At 45.2% G+C, this 24384-nt stretch overlaps 2 protein-coding genes across 2 annotated transcripts; one reads left to right on the top strand and one right to left on the bottom strand.

Annotated features, from left to right (window-relative positions):
- Positions 1-280: 280 nt before the first annotated feature.
- Positions 281-9864, top strand: LOC149346892 (ixochymostatin-like). Its single transcript, XM_089586755.1, has 4 exons — positions 281-491; positions 1598-1834; positions 4806-5028; positions 9726-9864. The coding sequence occupies exons 1-3, from the start codon at positions 434-436 to the stop codon at positions 5003-5005; spliced, it is 495 nt and encodes a 164-aa protein (XP_089442881.1). The 5' UTR covers positions 281-433; the 3' UTR covers positions 5006-5028; positions 9726-9864.
- Positions 9865-15826: 5962 nt separating this feature from the next.
- On the bottom strand, positions 15827-22421 carry LOC149346891 (ixochymostatin-like). Its single transcript, XM_089586744.1, has 3 exons — positions 22285-22421; positions 18225-18458; positions 15827-16220 (listed from the first exon to the last, which is right to left on the bottom strand). The coding sequence occupies exons 1-3, from the start codon at positions 22340-22342 to the stop codon at positions 16021-16023; spliced, it is 492 nt and encodes a 163-aa protein (XP_089442870.1). The 5' UTR covers positions 22343-22421; the 3' UTR covers positions 15827-16020.
- Between the last annotated feature and the right edge of the window lie 1963 nt (positions 22422-24384).

The raw sequence follows: 24384 nt of genomic DNA, 5'->3' as shown, positions 1-24384 counted from the left end.
TAATTGGTTCGATAACAAACTTCCTTCGGCGCTGTTGGAACATAATTGTCTTCTGTCTGGAACGGGCCAAGTTCTCTGACAGTTTTCTTCCCTGCATATGCAGCTTCCGCCGTCGCACTAATGCAGGAAGGTTGTGTCTCGCCGTAAGATTACAGGGGCAGCATGCTTCCTTAGTGAGCGACACATTTTTTTTAAGGGGCTACAGAAAGGAAAGAAAGGCAGTCGCTCAGATACACGATACTTCCGCTTGCACTGCCAGCAATTACGATGTCGCATTCTGTGCGAAGGAGAGATTGGAAAGCTCGTTTCCTCTAAGGACTCGGTTGCCTCAGTGGGGTCTTCGGGACCGAAGAAAAGCGTGACTTCTGAGCAAGTCGCGTCACTTGCTTCCAAGAGTTTGAGACAGCCAGGGCAGTGAAGACAAGTTGAGACAATGAAGTGCCTTCTCGTACTGCTGGCCGTAGCGGCTACTGCCTGCGTCGCCTACCCGGGTGAGAAACGTTCGAGTTCAATGAGCAGTGCGCCTTTCATGCCAGTACAACTAAGAGACGATGTTAGCGAGGACAGAATGAAGCTCGAGTTTTTTGCTTTCGGGAAATTCCTGTCGTGTTTCTTGCGGGGCTTAAGAACTTTAGACCATATGAAGACATGGTGCCATCACTGTCCGAACGATGTACGGGCCTGATCAGCTTATGTTTAGCTGTTTTAATGGTTCAAATAAAATTTTTCTCCAAGGAACGAAGTACAGTGAATGCAACAGCTGGCTCGAGTACTTCGTAATGACATTTTAGATAACAGAGAAGTTGTCTTGAAATTCTCATAAGCAGCCTCCAAGATGTGGAAATTATATGGCAAGGTAGGTCTGCAGCCACTGATTCGAGGCGTAGCGAATAGCATTTGTTGTAATTATCGTGCTTTTCCGGACCTATAAGCTGGCGCTCGTAACTGCCACGCAATAAAGCTAACATGTTCTTGTTTGGGTGAAGAACTTATACGGAGAGGTGCCTTCGTGACTACGCGGCGTTAAAAACGGAACAAACGAGAAGACGGAGAAGCGAAGGCTGAAAACGCGTTATCGTTCCTTATGCTTGGCCTGCTCGGGATAACACCTCTCTATCCAGCAGGTTATAACAAAAAAAATAAATAGAACCGGTTGTACACGCGTCGGAGATGACTAGTTGAGCAAATTGTAATATTAAAGGCGTGTCTCACATAATATAAACAAGGCTTTAAACAGAAAGGTAAAACGATGCTACCAGTAGTGCGAATGAAGTATAAAGATGGTTTTCGTGATGCGGTCATGTTTTGTGAGTATGAATCAGTTACCTTCACACTGATGCTACCCTTGAATATCGTCCATTCGAACTTCTAGGATCCGTGAGCCCCAATTGTATAAGAAAGCTTCTGCTCAACTCGAACTCCGATTAACGCGAACGAATTTTATTTCCTGTTTAGTCTGCAATCATCAAAATCCGAGTGGCCAATTTTCAAACCACTGAATAGCCGCTAGTAATATTTTTTTCAGAGCTTTGAGGGAAAGCAGTAAGGAAAGGGAACCAAACTCAGTGAGGCCGTTTCAACCCTCAATTCCATGCAGATGGCGACTCGACTCAGTTCAAGTTCCCGCCCGAACCCCAGCCCTGCGCCGCCAACGAGGTGTGGAAGGAGTGTGTGGGAAGCAGCTGTGCCGAGACCACTTGCAAGAAGCGCACAATCGGACCGGGCTGCACGTACGACTGCCGCTACGGCTGCTACTGTGCAGACGGGTTCTACCGGAACGCCGAGGGTAACTGCGTCACACTGAACCAGTGCCCACCCGAAGAGGAGTCTGTGGGTACGTCTAGCGAAGGACTCGGCTGGCCGTGCGGTGTCGAAATGAAGGCCCCCGGCCTGATGATAGTTGGGATTGGTGGTCAGGGCTTGCCCAGGGCTAGGCGACATTATTGTTGCCATATCTAACAATTCTGGACAAAAGAATTTTCGAACGGGAAAGAGTTTACGAGGTCAGTTTTTTCATATATTGTAAGATTTCACTATGACTATCAATATATCCACAGATCTGCCGCCGGTCGGCTTTAATTTTCCATTAACGTTCTTGCTATCGTCAGAAGAGTTTCCCATTGTTTTTTTATGGCAGTCTTAATTGCTCGGTGCAAGGAATGGAAATATTATCAAAAAATGATTTTGCTACATATTGGAAGAATGAACCAGCAGTTTAAATATTTCTGTACCAGTGCCTTACAGTTTTTCAATATTCAAAATTCCTGCCCAAGAATGTTGCAGATAGGTACACTCGAAGCCGGAAATGACTAAGAAGGTTTTCTGGGTTAGTACAGTAGGGATTAACTGTGTTGCCTGAAAGGGGACATCCTTGTATAGGAATTATTGCTGCTCAGAAAGGCCAGGTGTAAGGCGGCCGTCAGAAATAGTTGTTACTTACTGGATTAGTCATTCGTCACAAAGACCACGTGCTCCAGTTAGTCCCCTATTATCGATTTAATCAATCCCTACATGATCCATGATAGTGCTGTCCTGGTGCACAATGGATATGGCGCCTTTAAGAATGCTGTTTATTTCACTTCTTCACTTTACTTTATTCACCTTAAAGACCCCCTTCAGGGGGTATTACATAAGGGGTGGGTTAATATATTCAACAATAATAAATACATGCCATTGCACTATGATACAAGTGGTTACAGCGGATAAGAATGAAGATGGGCACGTGGACGTGGTATAAGCAGACCTGGCTCATGTCAGAGTAGACGCTTTCACAAAATAGTGGTGCTGTTTCGCTGTCGCTACCAGCTTTTTGCCTTGAGGAGATCGACAGGTGAGGCAGTGTTCTACGGCCACGTCGGCTCGTACTTGTCATTTTAAAAGTACGCCTATAGGGCGACTGCATTTTAGACAGCTTTGAGGCAAAATACGCAGTCTATTGTGTTCGAATGCCAATTCGTTGGCAAAAAATTACCGGCTACTTGATATTGCCGCGTATTGTAAACCGGAAATACAAAGAAGCATGACGAAGAATTTAGGTGCATTTCTCGCTATGGCAGAAGTAACCTGGCGACCTCGAAACGGCTCCCCTTGGTGCTGATGCCCTTAGATTACGTTGCACGTTCATTACCGCAAAGTTTCTGCGAGGGAAAGATACTGAAGACAACGTGCCCTCTCGCTACCCAGACAGGAATTATTCGATGGGTTCGCAGCTCCTAATCGTCAACTCGGTTGCCTCCGATACGCTTTCGCTGCGACCTCAGCCTGAACGTATTTTTTTTCGTATTTAACAAAATCAGAGAAACGAATGCTTCGCTGCTGTCTCTAGCCCTCCTTTCAAATGTCTTAATGTCCTCAGAGAACTTGCAGAGCATCTAAATACCACCACCTCTGAATGGTTATAGAAGGTTGTATAAATAGCGCGACCTGAAGCTCTGGGTGTGTGTTCTGTTCTTCATCGTCAATGCTACTGCAGTTAGAATGTTTGCACACGCAAGAAAAGCAGCGACCACATGTCCGACCGTTGAACACATCTGTCAATAAGGGAAACCCCTGGCACACGTTTGTTGCTCCTTTAGCTCTAAAGCAACGACATGGGCAGTTCTTTCTCTCTCAGTCGGAGAGAAGCACTTAGCACAGTCTCCGCACCTCGTCTCTGAAGCTGCAGCTGGCACTGGAATTGACCGATAGCGTTGCAGAAGCTGCCCACAGAGTTAATTCTTGTACGCCCGTGGCGAACGCGAACCAGGCATGGTCTCGAGCTGGCTCTTTGAGCTAGCTGCACCATAGTGCATCTTCTGCTGTATAATTAGAAAGGTTCCAAAAAGAGGCCTGAATGGTCTTACACCGAATCAGTTGGCGGTCACCTGCTCACTTCAAGATGAGAGCCGAGTTAGTTCAGGGAAATCGCGCTATGTGTGGTAGGTGGTTCCTGAGAGGCAGCAGTAACAGCGGTGAACATGCCTCTCGGTAACTGCTTACGGCCATTTCCAACGGAACGGTTTGGTCCAGGACCCTTTTGCCAAGCGTTTCACCGCAGAAAAGCTGAGCACCAGCCAAATGCGAGGCGGATGCTCTACCACAAGGCTGGGCTCGTTTCATGCAGCATCCGTTTTGCAAATGGCGGGGTACCACCATTTTGCTTAATAATCAGTCCGGGCCATTTGGCATAAAGTTGCGCTAATGCAGCGGTACGTGGAATCAGCTTCTGCTCTTGAACATTGAACCAGGAGGGTATTTTTCAGCAAAGATATGAGCTTGACTTTCGGCGTCACCATGAAACTGCACTCAGCTGAACGTTAATACAGTTGTTATTTCTTTATCTGATGAAAATGCGGAGCTAGGCCCCTCCGCCTCCGGGACTACAAACCCTGGTTCAGAGCCTCCAACTGCACGTATCCATGACGTGGTAGAGCCTAAATTAAGATGTGATTTGATTTGATGTATTGGGGTTTAACGTCCCAAAGCGACTCAGGCTATGAGGGACGTCGTAGTGAAGGGCTCCGGAAATTTCGACCACCTGGGGTTCTTTAACGTGCAGTGAATTCATCGCACAGTACACGGGCCTCTAGAACTTCACCTCCATCGAAATTCGACCGCCGCGGCCGGGATCGAACCCGCGTCTTTCGGGCCAGCAGCCGAGCGCCGTAACCACTGAGCCACCGCGGCGGGTAGATTAAGATGTAATAGAGAATGCATTAAGACTGGCATCACGAAACCGTGTAAGGCAGAATATGCAGCATGCTCTACTTGTTCATTAGTCGTTCAAACAAAGCTTTTCCCTGTCTCTATCTCTTCTCTCCGTGCAGGTGAGCCTCATCCACCGTGCGGTGCCCACGAGGAGTGGAAGGTCTGCGTGAGCAGCTCCTGCGCTGAGACCACCTGCGAGCACCGGACCATCGGCCCCGCCTGCACGGCTGACTGTCAGCGCGGGTGCTACTGCTCCCACGGTTTCTTCCGCAACGCCCAGGGCAACTGTGTCCGCGAGGACCAGTGCCCGACGGCATAATGCCCGCGCTGCGTCGTCCACCGGTGAGCACCAAAGAGGAACCACCGTCGGGATGTCCACGCGGGTACAGCGGGCAACACGGGGTTTTTAAGATGCGAGGAAACGAGTCTGTGGGAGCTGCAGAGACGGCTTGAGAGAACTAGGCCATGAAACAAATCAAATGGAAGCAGCAGCTTGAATTAAGAGAGCAGGTGACATTCTTCGGGGACTGGAGATGCATGCCTGGCAGTTTATTTAAAGGCCGATGGAGATAAAGGTGACCAAACGTGAAGAGAAGAATCATGGGTTCAGGGAAAAACAAAGAAAGGGAGTGGGGAGATTTAAATATATTTCTAGATTTTGTTACAGGAATCTTCATCCTACTCCACGGAAACAAAGGGAAAAAGGAACAAATCACAAACAGCAGACGTACTGAAGCCCGATGTCGGCAACATCTCCTATGTATAAATATATTTATTTCAGTGGTCAGCCCAGCAGTAATACAGTTATTATTCACTACTACATTTTTTTCTTGCCTATTCCCTTTGAGTTCCACCCCTCAACTGTTTTTATCTCCAGTTATCTACAGTTCCTTTCTTTCTTATTTTTTCTGTGAACGACGATTTTCTTCTAAGAAAAACTGCCTTGTATTGAGCTATCCCGCCTTTTTTAATTGGTTTCAACCCTTTAAAATTAAGTGGTGTGGGCCGAAACGATTTATTTTTTAACGCGGTCCTGTTAAAGTCCTCATTGTCCAGGAAACCGGGTATCAGAGTTGTCGGCGTCGGTGTTGGCGTTGTGGGCGAAAAATCATGATTATGACTCCGGCATCGAACCAGCCCACAGGATAGCGAGCGAACTGCCCACCGTGGCATGTGGCACTTAAATTAATGGTTGGTCGCTCGGGAAGAGCAACCTTTGTCACACAAGGCCCATCGCTGGGTGCACCTGCCATCGCAGGGCAGCGGCGCATTGCTTAACCGCTGAACCACTGCATATGGAGGGGTATGAGTACTCCCAGAGATCTATGAATGTAAAGTAGAAAACGACCTTCTGCATATCTGGGAATTGACCCATGTCGCATTATGCCCTTAAGGCGGAGCTCAAGTGTTTCCTCCAATTTTTATAAAGTCTGACAAACAAATTCAAATTCTTTATTTCTTTATTTCTGCCTTGTAAACATACAGACAGCGGAGGCGCAGAAAAAGCTGAGAAACAGCTTGACTAAGCCGCAGCCCCCTTTCGCTTGGCAGCAGCTTGACAGCAAGGCTTTTAATACAAAAGGCAGTTGCAAAGCGTGATAACAAGTATACAATACAAGAGAAAACGAAAGAACATTATACAATATTGACACAATATTCACATTGGGTAGACACAGGTAATGGCAGCAAAGGAGAAAAAAAAAGAGAAAGAAGAAAAAAAAAACAAAACAAAAATCCTACATGCTAGCATACAAAGCACGCAAAGACCTGTTTGACGAACTGAAAAGGTCAAAATTATTATATATATACGCGTTTAGCAGGGACGGAAGAGTGAACTGCAGGCGTTCTCTACCCGAGTTTAACCGTGGGGTCGGGACTATCCATGTCTCCGCATGCCTTGTTGTGTAGCTTGCATCTCGGGTATGTAGTTCAGCAAGTTTACGTATGTGGTTTACATTTCTACGTGTTTCGAGTTTAAACCGGACACTCAAGCGATATTTATACAAGTTGTGTATTTTTAGCACACCACTTTGGAGAAAGAGATCTTTGCTTGGCGAGTCCCAGGGGACATTGTAAACATGACGAAGAAACTTTTTCTGAAAAATGTAGATACGCTGAAGACAGCTAACCGTAGCTGTGCCCCACACTAGATGACAGTAGTTTAAATAGGAGTAGAAAAGTGAATTGTAGAGGAGTAACTTTACTGTTCTTGGAATGACGTATCTGAGCCGACTTATGACTCCGGTTATTTGAGCCAGTTTCGTGACAATATGGTCCGTGTGGTGTTCCCAAGACATGCTGGAAGAAAAAACTACTCCAAGGCATTTAAATTGTTCAACTATGTCTATACGTCGCGAGTTTAGTTTAATCTCGATGGGGGAAGGAAGTACTTTGTTTTTAGGACGAAATATGACAGCTTTTGTTTTCTTCTCATTTATACGCATGTATCTGGATTCGGACCACTTTTGTAATTCACTCAAGGTGTCATTGCATTCCCGAACAAGGAGATCAAGATCATTTCCAGTAAAAAAGATGCTAGTGTCGTCAGCGTAGATAATAAATTTTGCGGCGGAGTTAATGTTGGAGATATCATTTAGGTACATATTAAAAAGTAATGGTCCCAATATACTACCCTGGGGAACGCCAGAAGTAACAAGTTTTAGTTCAGATGTCACATTGTCTATGCTTACAGCCTGTTTTCTATGCGAAAGATATGATTTCAGGATCATTTGAGCCAGTCCACGAATACCACAACGCTCCAAGTTTTTCAGGAGTACACTGTGGTTTACTAAATCGAATGCCTTCGAGAAGTCCACGAAGACACCAATAACAAAGGCCTTATTTTCAAACTGTGTTAGTATATATTCCTTTTGTTCGAGTAGTGCTAACTCGGAAGATTTATTTTTACAAAACCCAAATTGATTAGGTGACAAAAGGTCATGTTTATCAATAAAATCAGACAACCGCGTATAGAGAACTTTTTCAAAAGCTTTCGAGAATATTGGGAGTATCGATACTGGTCTATAATTTCCTAAATCATTGCGGTCTCCTTTCTTATACAAAACCGTTACTTTGGCTATTTGCATTTTTTTAGGAAATGTGCCCGTAGTAAAGCATAAGTTAAATATATCTGCAAGAACAGGGGCAATAACTCTTATAACATGCTTGACAGGCCTCACTTGAATGCCGTCAATGTCACAGCTATGGCTGTTATTTAGGCTTTGTACGACTGATATAACCTCCTCTGTCGTAACTGGGTTCAGAAATATTGTGTCCCTATTGTAAGAGCTAAAATAGGTGTTGAAATCACTTGACGGGGTGTTATGGGCAAGGGTGGCAAAAAAGTTGTTGAAGGCATCTGCCAACTCTCTGCCGGATACATCTTTGTTATCAAGCTTTAAAGCCCGCGGGGCAGCCTGTGGTTGCTCACGCCTCAGTAAGAAATTCAACCTTGACCACAACAGATCGTGGCGACCATTTTTAATTTCAAGAAATGTCGCGAAGTATTCCGCACGAGCGAGACGTAGCTTTTTTGTTAATCTATTTCTGTATTTCTTAAAAATGCTTAGGTCATCTGTTGAACGTGTGTTTAAAAAGATTTTGTACAGTTTGTCTTTCGTTTTAATTTCTTGGCGCAACTCAGAAGATATCCAAGGTTTGCGAGTTTTACGCTTTATTGCACGCACTTTTAGCGGGAAAGAGGAATGGTAGAGCTGTTTAAATACTCGGAGGAACTCATCGTAAGCCTCATTTGCGTCACTGGTAACGTCAATACTATCCCACTCAACTTGTTCTAGTGAACTGTGAAATGAATTGAGGAACAAACAAACAAACAAACAAACAAACAAACAAACAAACAAACAAACAAACAAACAAACAAACAAACAAACAAACAAACAAACAAACAAACATACAAACAAACAAACAAACAAACAAACAAACAAACAAACAAACAAACAAACAAACGAACAAACAAACAAACAAACAAACAAACAAACAAACGAACGAACGAACGAACGAACGAACGAACAAACGAACAAACGAACGAACAAACAAACAAACAAACAAACAAACAAACAAACAAACAAACGAACGAACGAACGAACGAACGAACAAACAAACAAACAAACAAGCAAATAAACAAACAAACAAACAGACAGACACACAGACAGACAAACAAACAAACGGCGTCTCTCATAGCCTTAGTCGCTTTGGGACGTTAAACCCCATAAACCAACCAACCAAACAAACAAACAACCAAACAAACAAACCAACAACCAAGCAAGCAAGCAAAGAAACAAACAAACAAAAACAGATACATTAGGGTGCCGTTAGGGATCAGGTAATTGCTGAGGCCGTTAGAAAAGTCAGAGACACCTTGATTGTACGGATCACAGAGTCTGCATTACCTTACACTAATTTTATGCAGTGACGAAACGTGAGTTCATCAGAAATACGGTCAGCAAGCTTAACCGCTTTCGCTTTAGCCTTGATGTCAGCAACCACTCCGACGCATTAGTGAGATATGTACTACGTGAACTGTTCCTATAAAGTGGTACTCTGTGTCACCTTCCACCCGCAGTGTGTTTTTTTTTGCGATTTCTGCGGCACTCAACTCGTGTAGAATTCAATGAAAACATTTGTAACGCGTTTGCAGTAGACGGCAGGAGCTCATGCGTAACTGATGAAAACGAATTTTGATGATTGCAGTCGAATGAAAAGCGCAGCGGTCAAGTAATCTTTTTTGCCTGCTAGAACTTGTTTATGAAGTGTATATCGGTTTGGAACGGACACTGGATATAGGCCAGCTCTCCCGGGCGCACTTCTTCAGCCACCCATGGAAACAAATCAGAAGAAGAGAAAACATATTTACCCTGCAATATTTTATTGTTTTTATATTGTTAGGGATATGCACGAAGGAATGGAAATATGAACTTGAAGCCACGGTTCATTCAGAAAACTGCAATTTCGCTTCAACAAATGTTGATAAAAAAACCTTCATTTCCAACTAACTCATCTTGGTTGCATTTCATGCCCAGGGTATAATCTTAGAAACAAGCTCCTGGAACCACAGCACGGCCGATTCAACGGAAGACGGAGACTTGGAAAGACGACCTCTCTCGTGTATCACATAATGTACGAATTACTTGGTTCAATAAACAGCAATGCAATACACAAGTGCTATCAAGGACTACTTTTAGAAAAAAAATCATAAATAGCTTCTGTGACGCAGCGGACTTGCAATTAGTCTGAATATCATCTTACTTGGTAAATAGGTACAAGTATCTATTCGTGCAGTTGAAGGGTTAAACATTTCATCAAAGCGAGCAATTCCATCATGTGAATTCTGTTGTGGAGCAGGACGCCGCGCGTTACTTTGTTGGTGCCGCAGGAACGGGTGGTAAGAGAATGGATGCGCAAAATTAAAAGTTATAAAGAATTCCTAAAAGATTTCACCACTGGCTGTCACCCTTGGCACAGAGGAAAAGGGAATGCGTGCATGACCGTATCGTAAACGTTTCCCGAAGAAAACAAATTGAAAAGCTCGTCGTACCGCCGCGTCACTATTTCAGCGTCGAGGCTCCGGCCCGGCTGCGCGATTTGCACAAAAAGTTATTCCCTTGTTGTTTCGTGTAGAGCGAATAATCTTCCAGCCGTAAACAGATGCTAATTCAGACATTTTAAAAGGAAAACTAGGGTAGGTTTAGCGCTTGTTAAGCCTAGTGATACGAGCGAAAGCTCTGTTGAGCATGGTTACGCATGGTTTGGCGCCGGAGTCGGTCCGGCGCACGCCTCATCCATGGCGAGACTTAGCGACTGAGCGCCAGCGAAAAAGCTGTTATGCCCCCCCCCCCCCCCCCCCCGCTAGTCACGTGGTACAACAGTGGCGAGGCTCCGAGCGAGCGCAGATGCGGTGCCTCTCCACAGTGAGTCACGTGGTACGGCGCAACTTGCAACACCTCCGCTCTGCCGGCTCAAGGTCAAACGCGCGCCAAACGAACTTGGAAGTCGTAGTGCGATGATTACAACTTTTGTTCTGAAAATGTGTCATAATGCCCTTTGATCACGACCGGAGCTCTTAACCCCTCCATATCCATGACTCGGAGCAGAAAACAGACACCACTGCCCGCTGTCGCGAGCGCTCTTTGCTTTTAGTTTTGATCATTTCTCACAAGCGTTTACCTGGATTACACTGCAGCGCGTTCTGACCTTTTATATTGACTAATTTTCTGCTACTCTCATTTCTCTCGTCCCCCCCCCCCCCCCCTGCCCAATCCCCCCCCCCCCTCCGTGTAGGGTAGCAAACCGTATATTGTTGTTGTTGTTGTTGCCTTGGTGGCATGGCACATACCCACGACGGGGGATTGGCCAGGGTTCAGTATATTCTTCCGGTTAACCTCCCTGCCTTTCCTCTTCTTCCTCCTCCTCCTCTTCCACAGCAACGCATACACCTCTGATTGCTGCGCACTTGGGAGAGGACTGGGTGAAAATGAATAAAACAGTGGTCCCGACGATTGTGGCAGAAGCACGAGGAAGCGAAATAGGAACGTTAAATTTAATAACGTTAAGTTAGCTGGGCATTTGACTCGGAAGTGATTTCATTTCATCCTTGAGTCATCGAGGAAACTCTCTTCAAGGACAAGAAAAAATGCTTTCCTCTGCTGCGTATCCCAAATTCTCCAGAGCTGCTACCCACTGCAGCGTTGAATTTTTCGCAGAGCTAAAGTCCTCACTAATAACTCACAGTACCGTTGTCTATGGTGCACAATCTGGAGGCACATTGTCATCGCCAGCATAACTACGCCAGAACTCACAGTACCGTTGTCTATGGTGCACAATCTGGAGGCACATTGTCATCGCCAGCATAACTACGCCAGAACTCACAGTACCGTTGTCTATGGTGCACAATCTGGAGGCACATTGTCATCGCCAGCATAACTACGCCTACTCTGTCATATCCCACCAACTAATTATATCCTGTGCCAGCTGCGGCCATCTTATTCAAGCAAACTCTCTAATTTCATCTGCCTGTCTCACTCTCTGCCAACCCCTGCTATCATTGACATTGCTTGAAATACAATGATTTATTCTAAATACTGATTACCTTGCCTCCCCATTACATGTCTTGCCCAAGCATATGCCTTTTGATTTCGAGCAGGATATAATTATTAAGGCGTAAGCATTTTAATGCCTCAACATTGTCGACAGAAGGTTGTCCGCCGAGGTGTCACACTTTTTCTATCCAGACCAGAAAAAAAAAATCTTTGTGCACGATGGGATCCGAACCACCATCCTTCCGTTCCGCAGCCGAGCATGGCTACGCTATCTCCCGCCAACGCATATGTAGTTCTCCTTTCCTAGGAAGCTGGAGTGTGTTTGCAGAAAGGCGTCGAATCAGACGGATGCCTCCCAAATGCCCTCCAGTGTCTCCAGCATTTAAGATTCACAAACAATTGTGTACTTAATTCACATATTAACCACACGTCAGTGACACAAGCAGCAACACCGCGCAAAACGCTATCGCCTCACCGCACTTAAGGCCAACAAAGTGCCCGCCTGAATTATTCGCGTTTGTTCCTTGATCCATTCCTCTCCCTTTCAATCTCTTAACGTTAGACTTATCCCTTTTCTTTCCATAGCTCTTTCTGCCATCCTCAACTTAATATCAATCCTTTTTGTTAACCAGTGAGGTTTTGTTCCATTTGTGAGCACTGGCCTGACACAACTGTCATATAGTTTATTCACGAGAGATACTGGCTGTTCATGACCTGAGAGTACCTGCGAAATGCACTAAACGCCCTTGTTATTCGCCCACTTATTTCACCCCTGGCTTCCGGGTCGCGGTTACTACCTGCCCTATGTAGCTGTATTCTCAGCAAATTCCAGTGCTTCACTGCCAATTGTTAACTGTTGTGTCCTTCCGAGGCTGTTTAGCCTTCATCTTTGTGCTTTGCCCGTCTTGGTTCTCGATAATGTCTTGAAATTTTAACCCCTGAACTACTTAGAACGGGAATGTCATCAACGGATTGGAGGTTGCTAAGGTATGCTTCATGACCTTTTATGCCCAGTTCTTCCAAGTGCTATTCTATCAGTATACTTCCTGTAAAGAGAGAGTGGATAGTACTGGAGAGTTCGCGTTTTCTTTCCTGACACCCTTACTTATCGGGATTTCCTAAAACCTGATATGAAGGAGTATCGGGGCTGTACAGACGCGGTAGATATTTTCCAGTTCCCTTATACATGCCTCCTCTGCACCATGATACGACAATAACTTGATCACTGATGAGGCTTCGACCGAGTCTGATGCGTTGTCATAATATATGAAAGTTATAAAAGGCGATTTATTATTATTTGCATACTTTAGTCTCACAATTGGGGAGATGCGTCAGTGCGGTTTGTGCAGGTGGATTGTACAGCAAGGCGGCCATTATAGACATCACTGAGTTCAATAAATAGAAGATTAAATGACTAAAATTATTGAATAAACGCTCCTATTTTTGACTTCAGGGGGCATGATTAATATGCGAAATTGAAGGCCGTCAACGCTGAAGGTGTACCTAGTTTTTAAATTTTCTTTATGCACAATATGGTTCAAGTTATCGAACGTCAAATCTAAGCATGCATTGAATAACGGTCCTCTTGAGCGCTAGGCGTATGCTCTACATCATTGCCCCACACATATTTGTGGGTTATACATGTTTAAAATGTAAAATTTTCAGCATGTCGGAGTGTTCTATGTAAATATTTGAAGATATCTACAATGACTGCAAAGCTACCATAGTCCTACATAAAGTCAGCAGTAAAATTCCGTTAAGGAAGGGTGTCAGGCAGGGAGACACGATCTGGCCAATGCCATTCACCGCCAGTTTACAGGAGGTATTCCGAGGCCTGAATTGGGAGCACTTCGGGATAAGAGTGAATGGAAAATACCTAGGTAATCTGCGATTCGCTGATGACATTGCCGTGCTAAGTCACTCAGGGCATGAACTGCAAAGCATCAGAAATGAGTTAAAGAGACAGAGCAATGCGGTGGGTCTAAAAATTAACATGCAAAAAACCAAAGTAATGTTCAACAGTCTAGCAATAGAAAAGCACATCGCAATGGGTATTGAGGGGCTGGAAGTAGTAAGGGAAGATGCCTACTTAGGGCAGGTAGTGACCGCTGATCCGGGTCATGAGAGGAAATCATGGCGTCTTAGTCGAAATGAAGAGGAAGAAATGGGCTTGGGCAGGGCATGTAATGCGAAGGCAAGATAACCGCTGGTCCTCAAGGGTAACGGAGCAGATTCCAAGAGAAGGCAAGCTTACGAGGGTGAGGCAGAAGGTTAGCTGGGCGGATGAGATTAAAAGTTTGCGGGGATACGGTGGCCGCAAACTGGCAAAGGAGAGGGTTAACTGAAGAGACATGGGAGAGGCTTTTGCCCTGTAGGGGACGTTGTCAGGTTGATGTTGATGATTACAAGAACCCACGAAAAACAAAATGCTATTACGAAGTTGTTTTTTTTTTGGTCACACTTTCACTGTTTCGACGGCCAGTTTTATGCATGTCTACTGGCAGTTGCTGGCGCACTGATTTCGAAGGGTACCGTTCGCGCGAGCAGCCCTTAAAACGAAAATAATGCATGCTGCTGATCATAGGCGTACCTAATTGTTGTAAAGTATGTACTGCTGGCAGCTTCACCCCGCAGAGGGGAGAACTGTAAAACATATTCTGCAAAAAAATGGACGAGAAGTTTCAGATTAAAGCAGCGCTAACTCCACTGTACACTTCTTGGGACAAACCCAATATACATGTTCCTATAAATCTGCCCTGCGCACTATGCGCCAGCTGCATACAATTTAGAAAAGGTTTTTCTTAGACGCAGTTGAGCCCCGCAGACTATACGCACCCGGCGCGGACTGCACCACGGATAACGGTACTCTTTGGAACATTCTTATGAAGCACAGTGCCTACGGAAAACAAGTTAATGAAATCCGTTCAAGACTGCAATATCCATCGTACTGGATCACCGAACTAGACCGTTTTCATTTAGCGGGTCATTTTAGACAACTAAACATCTTGGGCACTATATGAAATCACAAACTTATGTTTCGTGCGCAGTCAGCTTTGACAATAACGATGTTTTATTATGCTTCCATAAGAAGAACAAGGTCTAGGGGCCGTAAAATTACTTTCCACATAGGCAGCAGCGTCACTCCCAGACACAGGGCAAACTGCGGACCCGTAGTTCTGGGAGCGCTCTGGTCGTTCGTACGCTGCCGTCACTTCCGGTTATTTATCGGTACAGTTTTGAGACTTAATGAGACTTTTGAGGAGTAATGCAAGATGATGAGCGGACGGTTACCAAATCGAACGTGCTATAGAGCAGCCTCCGGCGTTACGCTCAGTGAATTAATTTCGGCCGTTGAGAGGAGACAAAGGACCAATTTTTTGTTGCGAAAGCAACACTACGCGAGTCGCCGAGCCATTTCGTGGAGCCGAGGAAAGGCCATACTGCGCATGGGCGAGGAGCAGTGACGTCACACGGCGCACAGCTGGCGCGCCGCCGCCGTCGCTGCGCAGGTGACTCAGAGGTGCCGAGACCGCGCTCGCCAGTTGCGCATGCGCAGTAGCGGCGTATAGCTAGCGTTCCGGGGCTGCCGCCGCAGCCGCGCGCTCTCCATCCATCTCCTCGTTGCTTTGGCAATCCTCTAGGTTTAACCGGAGTTAAACCACTGCCAATTTTTTGGTTCCAGTGGATTACTTTTACGTCCGTTAGATTTGTGGGCTTTCAATAGTTTCGTTTTGTATCGCCAAACCACGTTGTGTTTTTCTAGCTTAGGAAAAGATCATTAGAAGGATTTGATAAAGAATACACGGCTACTGGAAATAGCAAACAAGTAGGCTATAAGTTTCTTATTTTCAACTGAGCAAAACTGAAAATGTTGTGTTATATTAAGGGAACAGAATACTCTGTACATCCTCTTGAACTCATATCGTCTCTTTCAAGCTGATCTTTGTCAGCTGTGTCGCACATCTCGTATTCCTCTCTCGATTGAGTAGAATGTCTGTGGTGATGCGGCAAGAGACCCCCATAGCACATCGTGACCAATAACCATGCAGAGTGTGCATGAAGTTCTTTTCAGACTGCTCAACATGACGATTTTAACACTGAACTTTATTTGCAAGTGCCGCTTAGCGCATGTTACAAAATGGGGCCAAAGGTGCCGTGCCATGTACTGACCAGACAGTCTAGCGACTTTGTGCGGCATGCAACCGGTGGCTTGTTATTCTAGCGGTGGTAGACTTTGACATTCTCGCTGAGGTCACCAAATGGCGTACCGCCGCCGGTCTTAAGCCGTCGGGCACTGGTCCTCGCGGACACAGTTGCCCTGGGCGTTGCGGAAGAAACCGTGGGAGCAGTAGCAACCGCGCTGGCAGTCGGGAGTGCACCCGGGGCCGATAGTCCGGTGCTCGCAGGTGGTCTCGGCGCAGGAGCTGCTCACGCAGACCTTCCACTCCTCGTGGGCGCCACACGGTGGGTGGGGCTCATCTGAACAAGAGGCAAGAGAGAGAGGAAACAAAGGGTGAGAAGCCGATTTTAGAATGGACGAAGTGCGGGATACATGATCGAATAGTGACATGGACGAGTCCTGTGTTCATTTTAACTCTGGCACTTCTCTCTCTGACACTTGCTGTGACAGTTGGCTCTGACAGTTAAAATTGAAGTGATAATCTGGCTAGACAGCAAAAGCTGCTTTATTTGGGTCCTTTGATGTCATGCTTTGTAGGAAAAAATCATTTATATTCGTTTTGGTCCAGAGAGAAGTTACTCAAATTTTGGCTTATTAATTTCTTGAGATAAGGCAGTGGAAGTTGCATTAAAATATGTTTTTTAAAAATAATTTTTGGCAGTTGCTTTGTAGAGTGTATACCATGTAATATGTACAAATCACCGCACGGCAACGACAGTCTATAAACAACGTTCTTTCTACATTTGATGAAAGGCGACACATGTTTTGTTGTACAGGTGCTCCAGTTCTGGTGGGTACCGGCCGTTAATTTTCACTCCATGTGGAGGCAAATCGCCGCCAGCTTCATCGCAGCCACCCCGAAACTCAATCCGTCGCATCTGTTGGCCTAGCTCTTTAGACCATGGGAGAGCCTGTGAGCGTAAGGGATGACAGCCGCCCCACGACGTTAGCTTGGCCATCCTGGCCCGGTGAGTTGGCACGTGGATTAAACCACCACTTAACCGCATACTCAATGTGGTGTCCTTTTTTGCTATTGCGTCCAGTTGGCGCTCTTTTTTTTTTACCACGAACATTCCCCAACTAGCCCAAACTTCGGCTCGGCTACAGTTCATTCCGCTATTTCGCGAGGCTGCTCGCCGCACCTAGGGCTTGGATCATTCCGTTGAAGCTCCGAAATCTGAACTCGCTGTAAGGGCAGGGATGGCAGACAAGGCGATGATCGGCTACATTCAACACGTTAATCTTTCTTCGGCCGTGCTGGCTAAGGGGCGGGGTTGGGGGTCTGTGGCTCCGGAGCCTGTACAGGCGGGGTGGGAATGTACTGGCGACCGGCGGCGGTAGCGAACTATGCGCGACGAATGCATACGTCATCAATAGTTTTGGAAAAGTGTCCACGGAGCATTGCGGAAAGAATGCGGCTTGCCCTTCTTTTCGCACAGCCTGCGTTGAAAAGTGGGCACTCATCATGCGAAAGCAACTTTTTCAGTTGCTCACGCAGAACGTCGCCACCGGTAGACTGGTGCAGTTGGGAAATGATAAGTATGAGACTTGAAGAGCCACAAACACTAGAAAGTCGAAGATAACGATGAGCTATAGTCGCCAGTGGTCCTTCAATATCTTTGACTACCTCGACCATTTTGATCGGAAAATGATAAGACCATCAAAGATGGCATTCTTCACTCCTCGCATCAGAGCGCGCACCTTCTTTTTTCTGGTTGGACTGAGGGCCGGCACAGGCACGCAGTCAGAGTAGCTCTTTGACAAAAATTTTCGTTCTCATTTGTAGCCTCCTTTATGTCTCCTTTATGAAGACAAATTATCCTTTGCAGTAACATAGCAAAATCAAATCTCCGTGATAAAAGAGGTTGAGGGTATAGCGGCTGAGGATAAACGAAGTTGTAAGATCAAAGAGCGTAAAATGTTCCGCAAGTGACTCACAGTCGTTGCTAATAGTTAAATATATTGGGCGCAATCCTGATTCATTTATGAACCGGTTCGCAGGAATACGAACCTGCAGACAAATAACAAATGCACCTTCCTGGGTGGTAAGGTGGTCGTTCATGCACGCACTCATGGTAGCGCAACAGAATTTTAAACTACATGCATTGTACACGGGTCGTCAAATGGTTGCATGAGATAAAAAATTAGCTGGAATAGCTCTTACTATTCGGTTCCCGATATCCTGACAAAATCGGTACGCTCCGGGTTCACTGTTATACTATAACTGCGACACACAGTATACGAGTACTGAATAGGCCGAAGTTGACCGTGTGAATCGGTTTGTACCGTGTGCGGCTTCATACCTGCACCGCCTTGTTCTGGTGGGCACTGGTCCAGCGTGACGCAGTTTCCTTCGCTGTTCCGGTAGAATCCTTCGGAGCAGTAGCAGCCGTAGCGGCAGTCATCCGTGCAGGCGGGGCCTATGACGCGCTTCTTGCACGTGGTCTCGGCGCAGCTGCCACTGACGCACTGCTTCCATTCCTCGTTGGTTCCACACGGCTGGGGATCGGGCGGGAACTTGAAGACCGACTTATCACCTGTATTAAGGTTTGCGTTAGTTGGGGGCGTGGGAGCCTCGCGAGTGAGGAACATCTCAACATAGTTGCTGGGTGGAGACCAAAAAAAAAAAAAAGGTTTTGTAGCGAAAACTACATTGGCCACGAACTTGCGATTTCTCTGTGGCGGTGCTCCGGGGAGCCTCAGAGACCGACCTTGAGCCGTTGCCTAGCAACCGCCGCAGCTGGCGGACGCCGTGCGCTCGCCACGCCATCTGGCATGACGTCACACCGCGCGCCTCGTCGTTGCGCTCGCCTCCGCTCGCTTGGCCAGCTGTGTCGCATGCCTGGTAACAAGCTTTTGCTACGTATATCCTGGCATAGCCGAGCTAAGACACTGCCAATTTTTATTGCGGTAGGGGGAGAAAGAGAGCGTAAAAGAAAGCAAGTGGAGTGCAAGCGTTCAGCGTATGATGCCTAGTCAGAGGGAATGGGGAATGCGTCTATCGGCAGGGCCGTTGGGGTCTGGTGTCGTCGGGGGAGACGTCAGTTAGTTTTCGTGGAAGCCGCCGGCCCGTGCTAGTTCCTTGGAAGCGGCCGGCTTGTATGCGCGAAGGAGGCAAGGCCTGCTGGAGCGGCCTTGCGTCGCTTGGTCAGCGAACACGACAATCGGCACAGCCCATTCATGATTTCGGGCTTGTTTTTGTACCCTGCAGTGTGCGGTTACCTAATCTGAGATTGAACCTGATACAGGAGCTGCATTCTTTGCTCCGTTTTACGTAATGCTGCATTTCTCTGTAGCTCCTTCCTGTTTAATGAAATTAAGGAGAGTGTGTATTAACCAAAGGTCGAAGGATACCCAGCGGCAAGGAAGAAGAGCCCAAGAAATGCTAAATGAGGCACGGGGCCCCTTTAATGCACCGTGGGGAAAACCCGGGATAGTTACAAGAGGTGGGCGATTTGAAGTCAGAACTCTATCGGGAACAAAAGTCACACAAATAAACGGCGCAAAAGGATAATAGGCATCAAAGGCAGAAAAAAAATCAACACATAATTTGTCTGTACGCTATAATAAGGAAGGTTCTCAATACGTACGTGACGTGAGAAATAGAGAACCACATACTACAAGCATCACAAAAGTACACAGTTAGCGGAAAACAACATCGAGCTAAAGTTATTTCCAATAACTTGTCACTCAAGAATTCCGATGAAAAATTAGCCTCGGTTTGATCCCATCCGGACATTTTGGCCAGGATAAAAGGTAAGCAGATTTTCAGAATACCTTTCTCATTATTTGTGCTCCCTATTTGAACCTTACCCTTTTCGGTATATTGTTTACAGAATGGTTCTGTTCAAGCCCCGCCAGTGCAGAGGCAGTTCTAATTTATTTATTGCTCACTTAATATATTGAGCCAAGCTAGTAGAGCTCAGGGAATTTGTAATTATATCGGTAAAATCTTTGCGCAACATAGATGCGCGCGAATGCTAATATTGCGAATTGGGCGAGTCAACCCTTTATATCATCAGAAACTATTTTTACTTTTCAACTTGTTTTACCAAGGAACCCAACAAGCCTAACTTGCAACGCTCGAGCAAGCGCTGCATATCTCTCAGGGAAGGAAAATGATCAGACAAAAAGGCACTCAGTGAAATAGAAAAAGACGAACAGTAGCGGCGCAAAGAACGGGACGTGCACGGCAGTTTTGGGACGTTGCAATGCACGCGCTCGTTCCGGGATAAAATTTGGAAAAAATATACTCCTGACGCTTTGAAATAAAGGACAACTATGACTGCGGCATTTTTCACTCGAAGATAGGACATGAACTGCGAAATTGCTCCAAAATAAATTCAGAACAAATACAATATGAGCTGTCGTTTGGGAATACAAGCAGTGGTTTAAACTGAGTACAGCTTTAAACGCTGCTTGCCACTCTCCAGCTCGCTACCATCATTTTTTAGGAGCGTCTATTTTTTCGCGTGCTTAAGGGCAGCTTATGGAATATTGGTTAAAACTTCTGCATTCCCCGATTCTGGAAGATATTGTCAAAATATTTTGCTAGGGATTGCACTGAATTGAAGTAAGTTGTTGGGCGAGTTGATGATAATAATAATAATAATAATCTCTTTATTTGTGTCGTAGGGTACACAGTCGACACTAGAGGCCGGCAGTAAAAGCTGTCAGAAACGATAGCTTGACAGAGCCGCAGGCCCCCATGCACTTGGCAGCAGTACAGTGGCAATTCTTATATGAAAAAAAAGATGCTATACACAGTACAGCTCACAGTACACCCTGATAAATAAATTATATTTTCTTTACAGAATACAACATAAAATTTTGTGATATACGGCATAAATTAATAGAAAGAACATAGAATAGAACATACAACATGATGGATAGAACATAAAGTTACCGTGGCTTAAGGCATGAAACAATGACAGATCAGTTCTATGAACTCATAAGAACAAAATACACAGGCGGTTGTAGGCAAGAAAAGATAGTCAAGATTACAGTTCACTCGACAGGAGCAAATAGCATGGATACAATACGATAAAAATAAAAATCCGGTAGGTAAACATGGTCACTCAGTGTAAGGAGGAATTATTCAGTTGAAAAGGATATGGGTGTAGAAACAAACTCAAGTATTAAGAAACAGAAAAAGAAGTGTAATTGCGGATTGTCAGGGACAATCAGGCATGATCATTCGGACATGTAGTATTTTCTGATTTCTTTAAATGGATATATTTGTAATTGTACATTTTCTTTATTTAATTTATTCAATAACCTCGGCAACTGATTTTGCAATGTTTGATGACCATATGTTGTGCGGTATGTTTTTACCATCCAGTGTTCGCTGTAACGGGTGGCATGACTTGGGGTGTTGTTTTGTAGATTCGCCAGCTGTTTTAAGAATGTACCACCTTGTGGCACCAGATCACGATGTATTATATCTACAGCGCGATAAACGGGACAAGATGAGGAGAAACATGTAGCTGTGTTGGCCTTTGCATGTTTCTTTTCATCTTGTCCCGTTTATCGGACTGTAGATATGATATCAAAAGAAGAATAAAAACAATGCATTTTCGCGTAAATGAATGCGAACTAAAAAAATTATCTGTAGTGCTAGTTGGTGTCTTACATCGAATTTTGGAAACGGAGCTAGAGACAAATGACGCCAGATCTGGACACGACAAGCACTACGTGCAACTAGGTTTATTCAGGAACTTTTTGTTGAACAGATTGTACGCTAGCGAATTTTTTGCTTCTTTTATTCTGGATTTGGCGATTAAACTGTGGAAGTCGCTAGTAATTACGACTGCACAAGCGGGTTGTACACCGAAAAAGGTTCAGAAGACACATAGCTGCGAGGAGCGTTTGTCGCGTCAAGCTCTCTCTTTCTTTGTCTTTAAATGCGCTTTAAAAATACGCGCTGCACGGTGCGTGGTAGTTCCGGTGCCACAAGTTTTGCTGGTCGCTTACAGTACAGGCCTTAATGCGAAAACGCCTGTCTGATAAGATTTTAGTGCACGTTAAGGAACTCCAGACCAACGCAGTTAATCTGCAGCCATCTACAACACTATTGCTTTGGGATCCGATACCCAATAAGCGCATAAACCACATACACACTTGCACGTGCCCATCGAATTAAACTGAACATATTTCACTCCCATTTAGAAACAATAAGAGAGTGCGTATATTTAATACAGCAATAAAATATGACTGCACCAAGCATTGCACTGACGACCGGACATGCTTCTTTCATCCGAATACCAAAGCAACTTTCAGCGGAGAACTACGGTAGCGTTTGCTTCCCGCCAAGAAATTCCGAAACATAACCGCAGATGAAAATGGGCGCTCGCATTTTCTCACCCGTGTCGTCGGCACAGGCGGTGATCACAACGGTAAGCAGCACAAAGAAAGCTTTCATTTTCGCAGCTTCACAGCCTTTGATCAAACCCAGGGTCGCAAGTGATGTTATTGGTACTGAGCGTGCTCGGCCCTTTATACCCTCTTCCAGGACGCAGCCCTCATGAGCGCGGTTTAAACCAAACAAGCGTTCTTTCTCCAATCAGTCTGACCAGCTTTAAGCCAGCAGCAGTTATGAACGGAAATTGGTCCAATCTTTCTGAGAACACTTGCGCCGCATGCGTTCCCTTGCGCAGCTTGCACGCTGCTAATTTGCAGTTGTGCTGCTGCGAGAAATGGCCTTAGCTGTCAGAAGCCCACCCACCCCGTCTTCCATTTCTGTTTGTTTCCATTCACTGCCCCTTGTGGACGCGAAAAAAAGATAAGAAGTTATTGCAAAGACAAAGACAGAAGCCAATTATGGTGTCCAACCGGAGGAGGAAGTCAGTAGTCGGCAGCGTCGACCGACGGCAGGGAAGCTGCAGATCGGATGTTTGAAGTGCGCTTCGGAGGCGGTGCTTTTCTTTTTTTTGTATTTGAAGAGTTGCGTTTGAATCTAAGTTAACCATGATGAAAAACAATGTTAGAACTCTATCTATGCTAGAATTTATCTATGTTAGAATCTATGTTAAAACTCTATGTTAGAATCTATTTTGTAGGAATCAAGCTAACCTAAACTAATAAGCGAGCGGCCGCTATAGAGAAAGGAATTTTTAATGAGGGAAAGGTGGAGAGGTCGGCCGGTGGTAACATGGCCCTGGCCTGCTAATAGATTCTAGACTAAGTGTGCTTGAGCATAAATGAATCTACGAGGATTGGCTAACCCAATCAGATACGCGCCCCACCAAGTAGTATAGAGTTGCACCCCTTGTCAGTTATTCGCGGCGTGAATCGGTGGCACTTGCTTGCAATGGACTACTGACATTATCCACATATTGATGATAATGCGGATTTAGAGCAAGTAATGTAGTGAATCAATGAATGATTGATTAATTTTGATAAGACAGTGCTGCTGTCCAATTTAATGAAAGCAGAAAGTTAGAGGTATAGACAAGAAGTTACTGGGTGTCCTTCTTTCTTGCTTTGAAAGAGGCTTACGGTACTAATGAACACGAGAATGATCTCTAAACACAATTTTGCAATAATAATATATTAATTACAAAGAACATTATTATTAATAATAATTAATTACAAACAACTTTGTACCGATGGTTTCAGTCTCGGCGAGCGCTAGCGCTGGAGTGCGACTTGACGTCAGAGTCGACCGGCCGACCTGAACTACCCCATTCCTAATGACGTCATCGCCACCGGCAAGCACTGGCTGTTCCTGAGAACAGCCACTAGGTTCAGTGACGTTAGGATAACATGGGCAGGTGCACTTCCAATTCACTCGATGAGGGTTGAAATGCCGAGCGGCTCTAAGTGCAACAGTAACCTAACCTCTAAGTTGTCAGTGTTTCAGAATTGGAAGATATGAATCTTAATTTTCTATTTTCTGCCAAAATACACCTTCCGGTGAATTATTTTTTTGTATGCTGCATAATGGTTGTGAAAAACAGTCAAGCCGTCGTGATATAACATTCATTATCGACCTATATAAAGACTTGAAAACACTGCTTGTAAGCAGACTTAATTTGGGCCTTGTCACAGCCGAGTGCATGTAGAGCCCTTTCGCAAGAAAAATGTATGCTGTAATGAACAAAATGGAACAAAACTAATCACAAAGAAAGTGGGATTTCGAGAAAAAAAAGAACAATGTTTAAAAAAAACAAAACAGAACAAAAATAAAAAAGAGATTTTGAGAAAGAAAAGTAGAGATATTGAACCGAACAAAACAGATCAAAAGTAATAACAATGAGTTGGAGATTCTGGGAAAGAAAAACAAAAAACTAAAGCCCTTGTGTCTTTCTCTGGCAAGGAAGCCTAGGCAAATGTTGGTTTTTTTGGAACATTGGCATTTGGCTGCAGCGAAGTTCAAAGACAGGCGATACCCCTATCTGATACCCGTGCCACACGCGCACAAGAAATGGCAGTAAATTCTTAAGGCCTTAAGTTTTTTAATGC

Source organism: Amblyomma mixtum, chromosome 4 (assembly GCF_055824585.1).
Source record: "Amblyomma mixtum isolate Tamu chromosome 4, ASM5582458v1, whole genome shotgun sequence".
NCBI classification, from domain to species: Eukaryota; Metazoa; Arthropoda; class Arachnida; order Ixodida; family Ixodidae; genus Amblyomma; species Amblyomma mixtum.
This window is presented reverse-complemented; position numbering and strand designations above follow the sequence as displayed.

Bases quoted from the DNA above. Each gene is read 5' to 3' on its own strand.
- LOC149346892 (XM_089586755.1), top strand. From the start codon at position 434: ATGAAGTGCCTTCTCGTACTGCTGGCCGTAGCGGCTACTGCCTGCGTC. The intron at 492-1,597 runs GTGAGAAACGTT...AATTCCATGCAG, and splicing joins TGCCTGCGTCGCCTACCCGG to ATGGCGACTCGACTCAGTTC. The intron at 1,835-4,805 runs GTACGTCTAGCG...CTCTCCGTGCAG, and splicing joins ACCCGAAGAGGAGTCTGTGG to GTGAGCCTCATCCACCGTGC.
- LOC149346891 (XM_089586744.1), bottom strand. From the start codon at position 22,342: ATGAAAGCTTTCTTTGTGCTGCTTACCGTTGTGATCACCGCCTGTGCC. The intron at 18,459-22,284 runs GTGAGAAAATGC...ACCTTAATACAG, and splicing joins CGCCTGTGCCGACGACACGG to GTGATAAGTCGGTCTTCAAG. The intron at 16,221-18,224 runs GTATGAAGCCGC...CCTCTTGTTCAG, and splicing joins ACCAGAACAAGGCGGTGCAG to ATGAGCCCCACCCACCGTGT.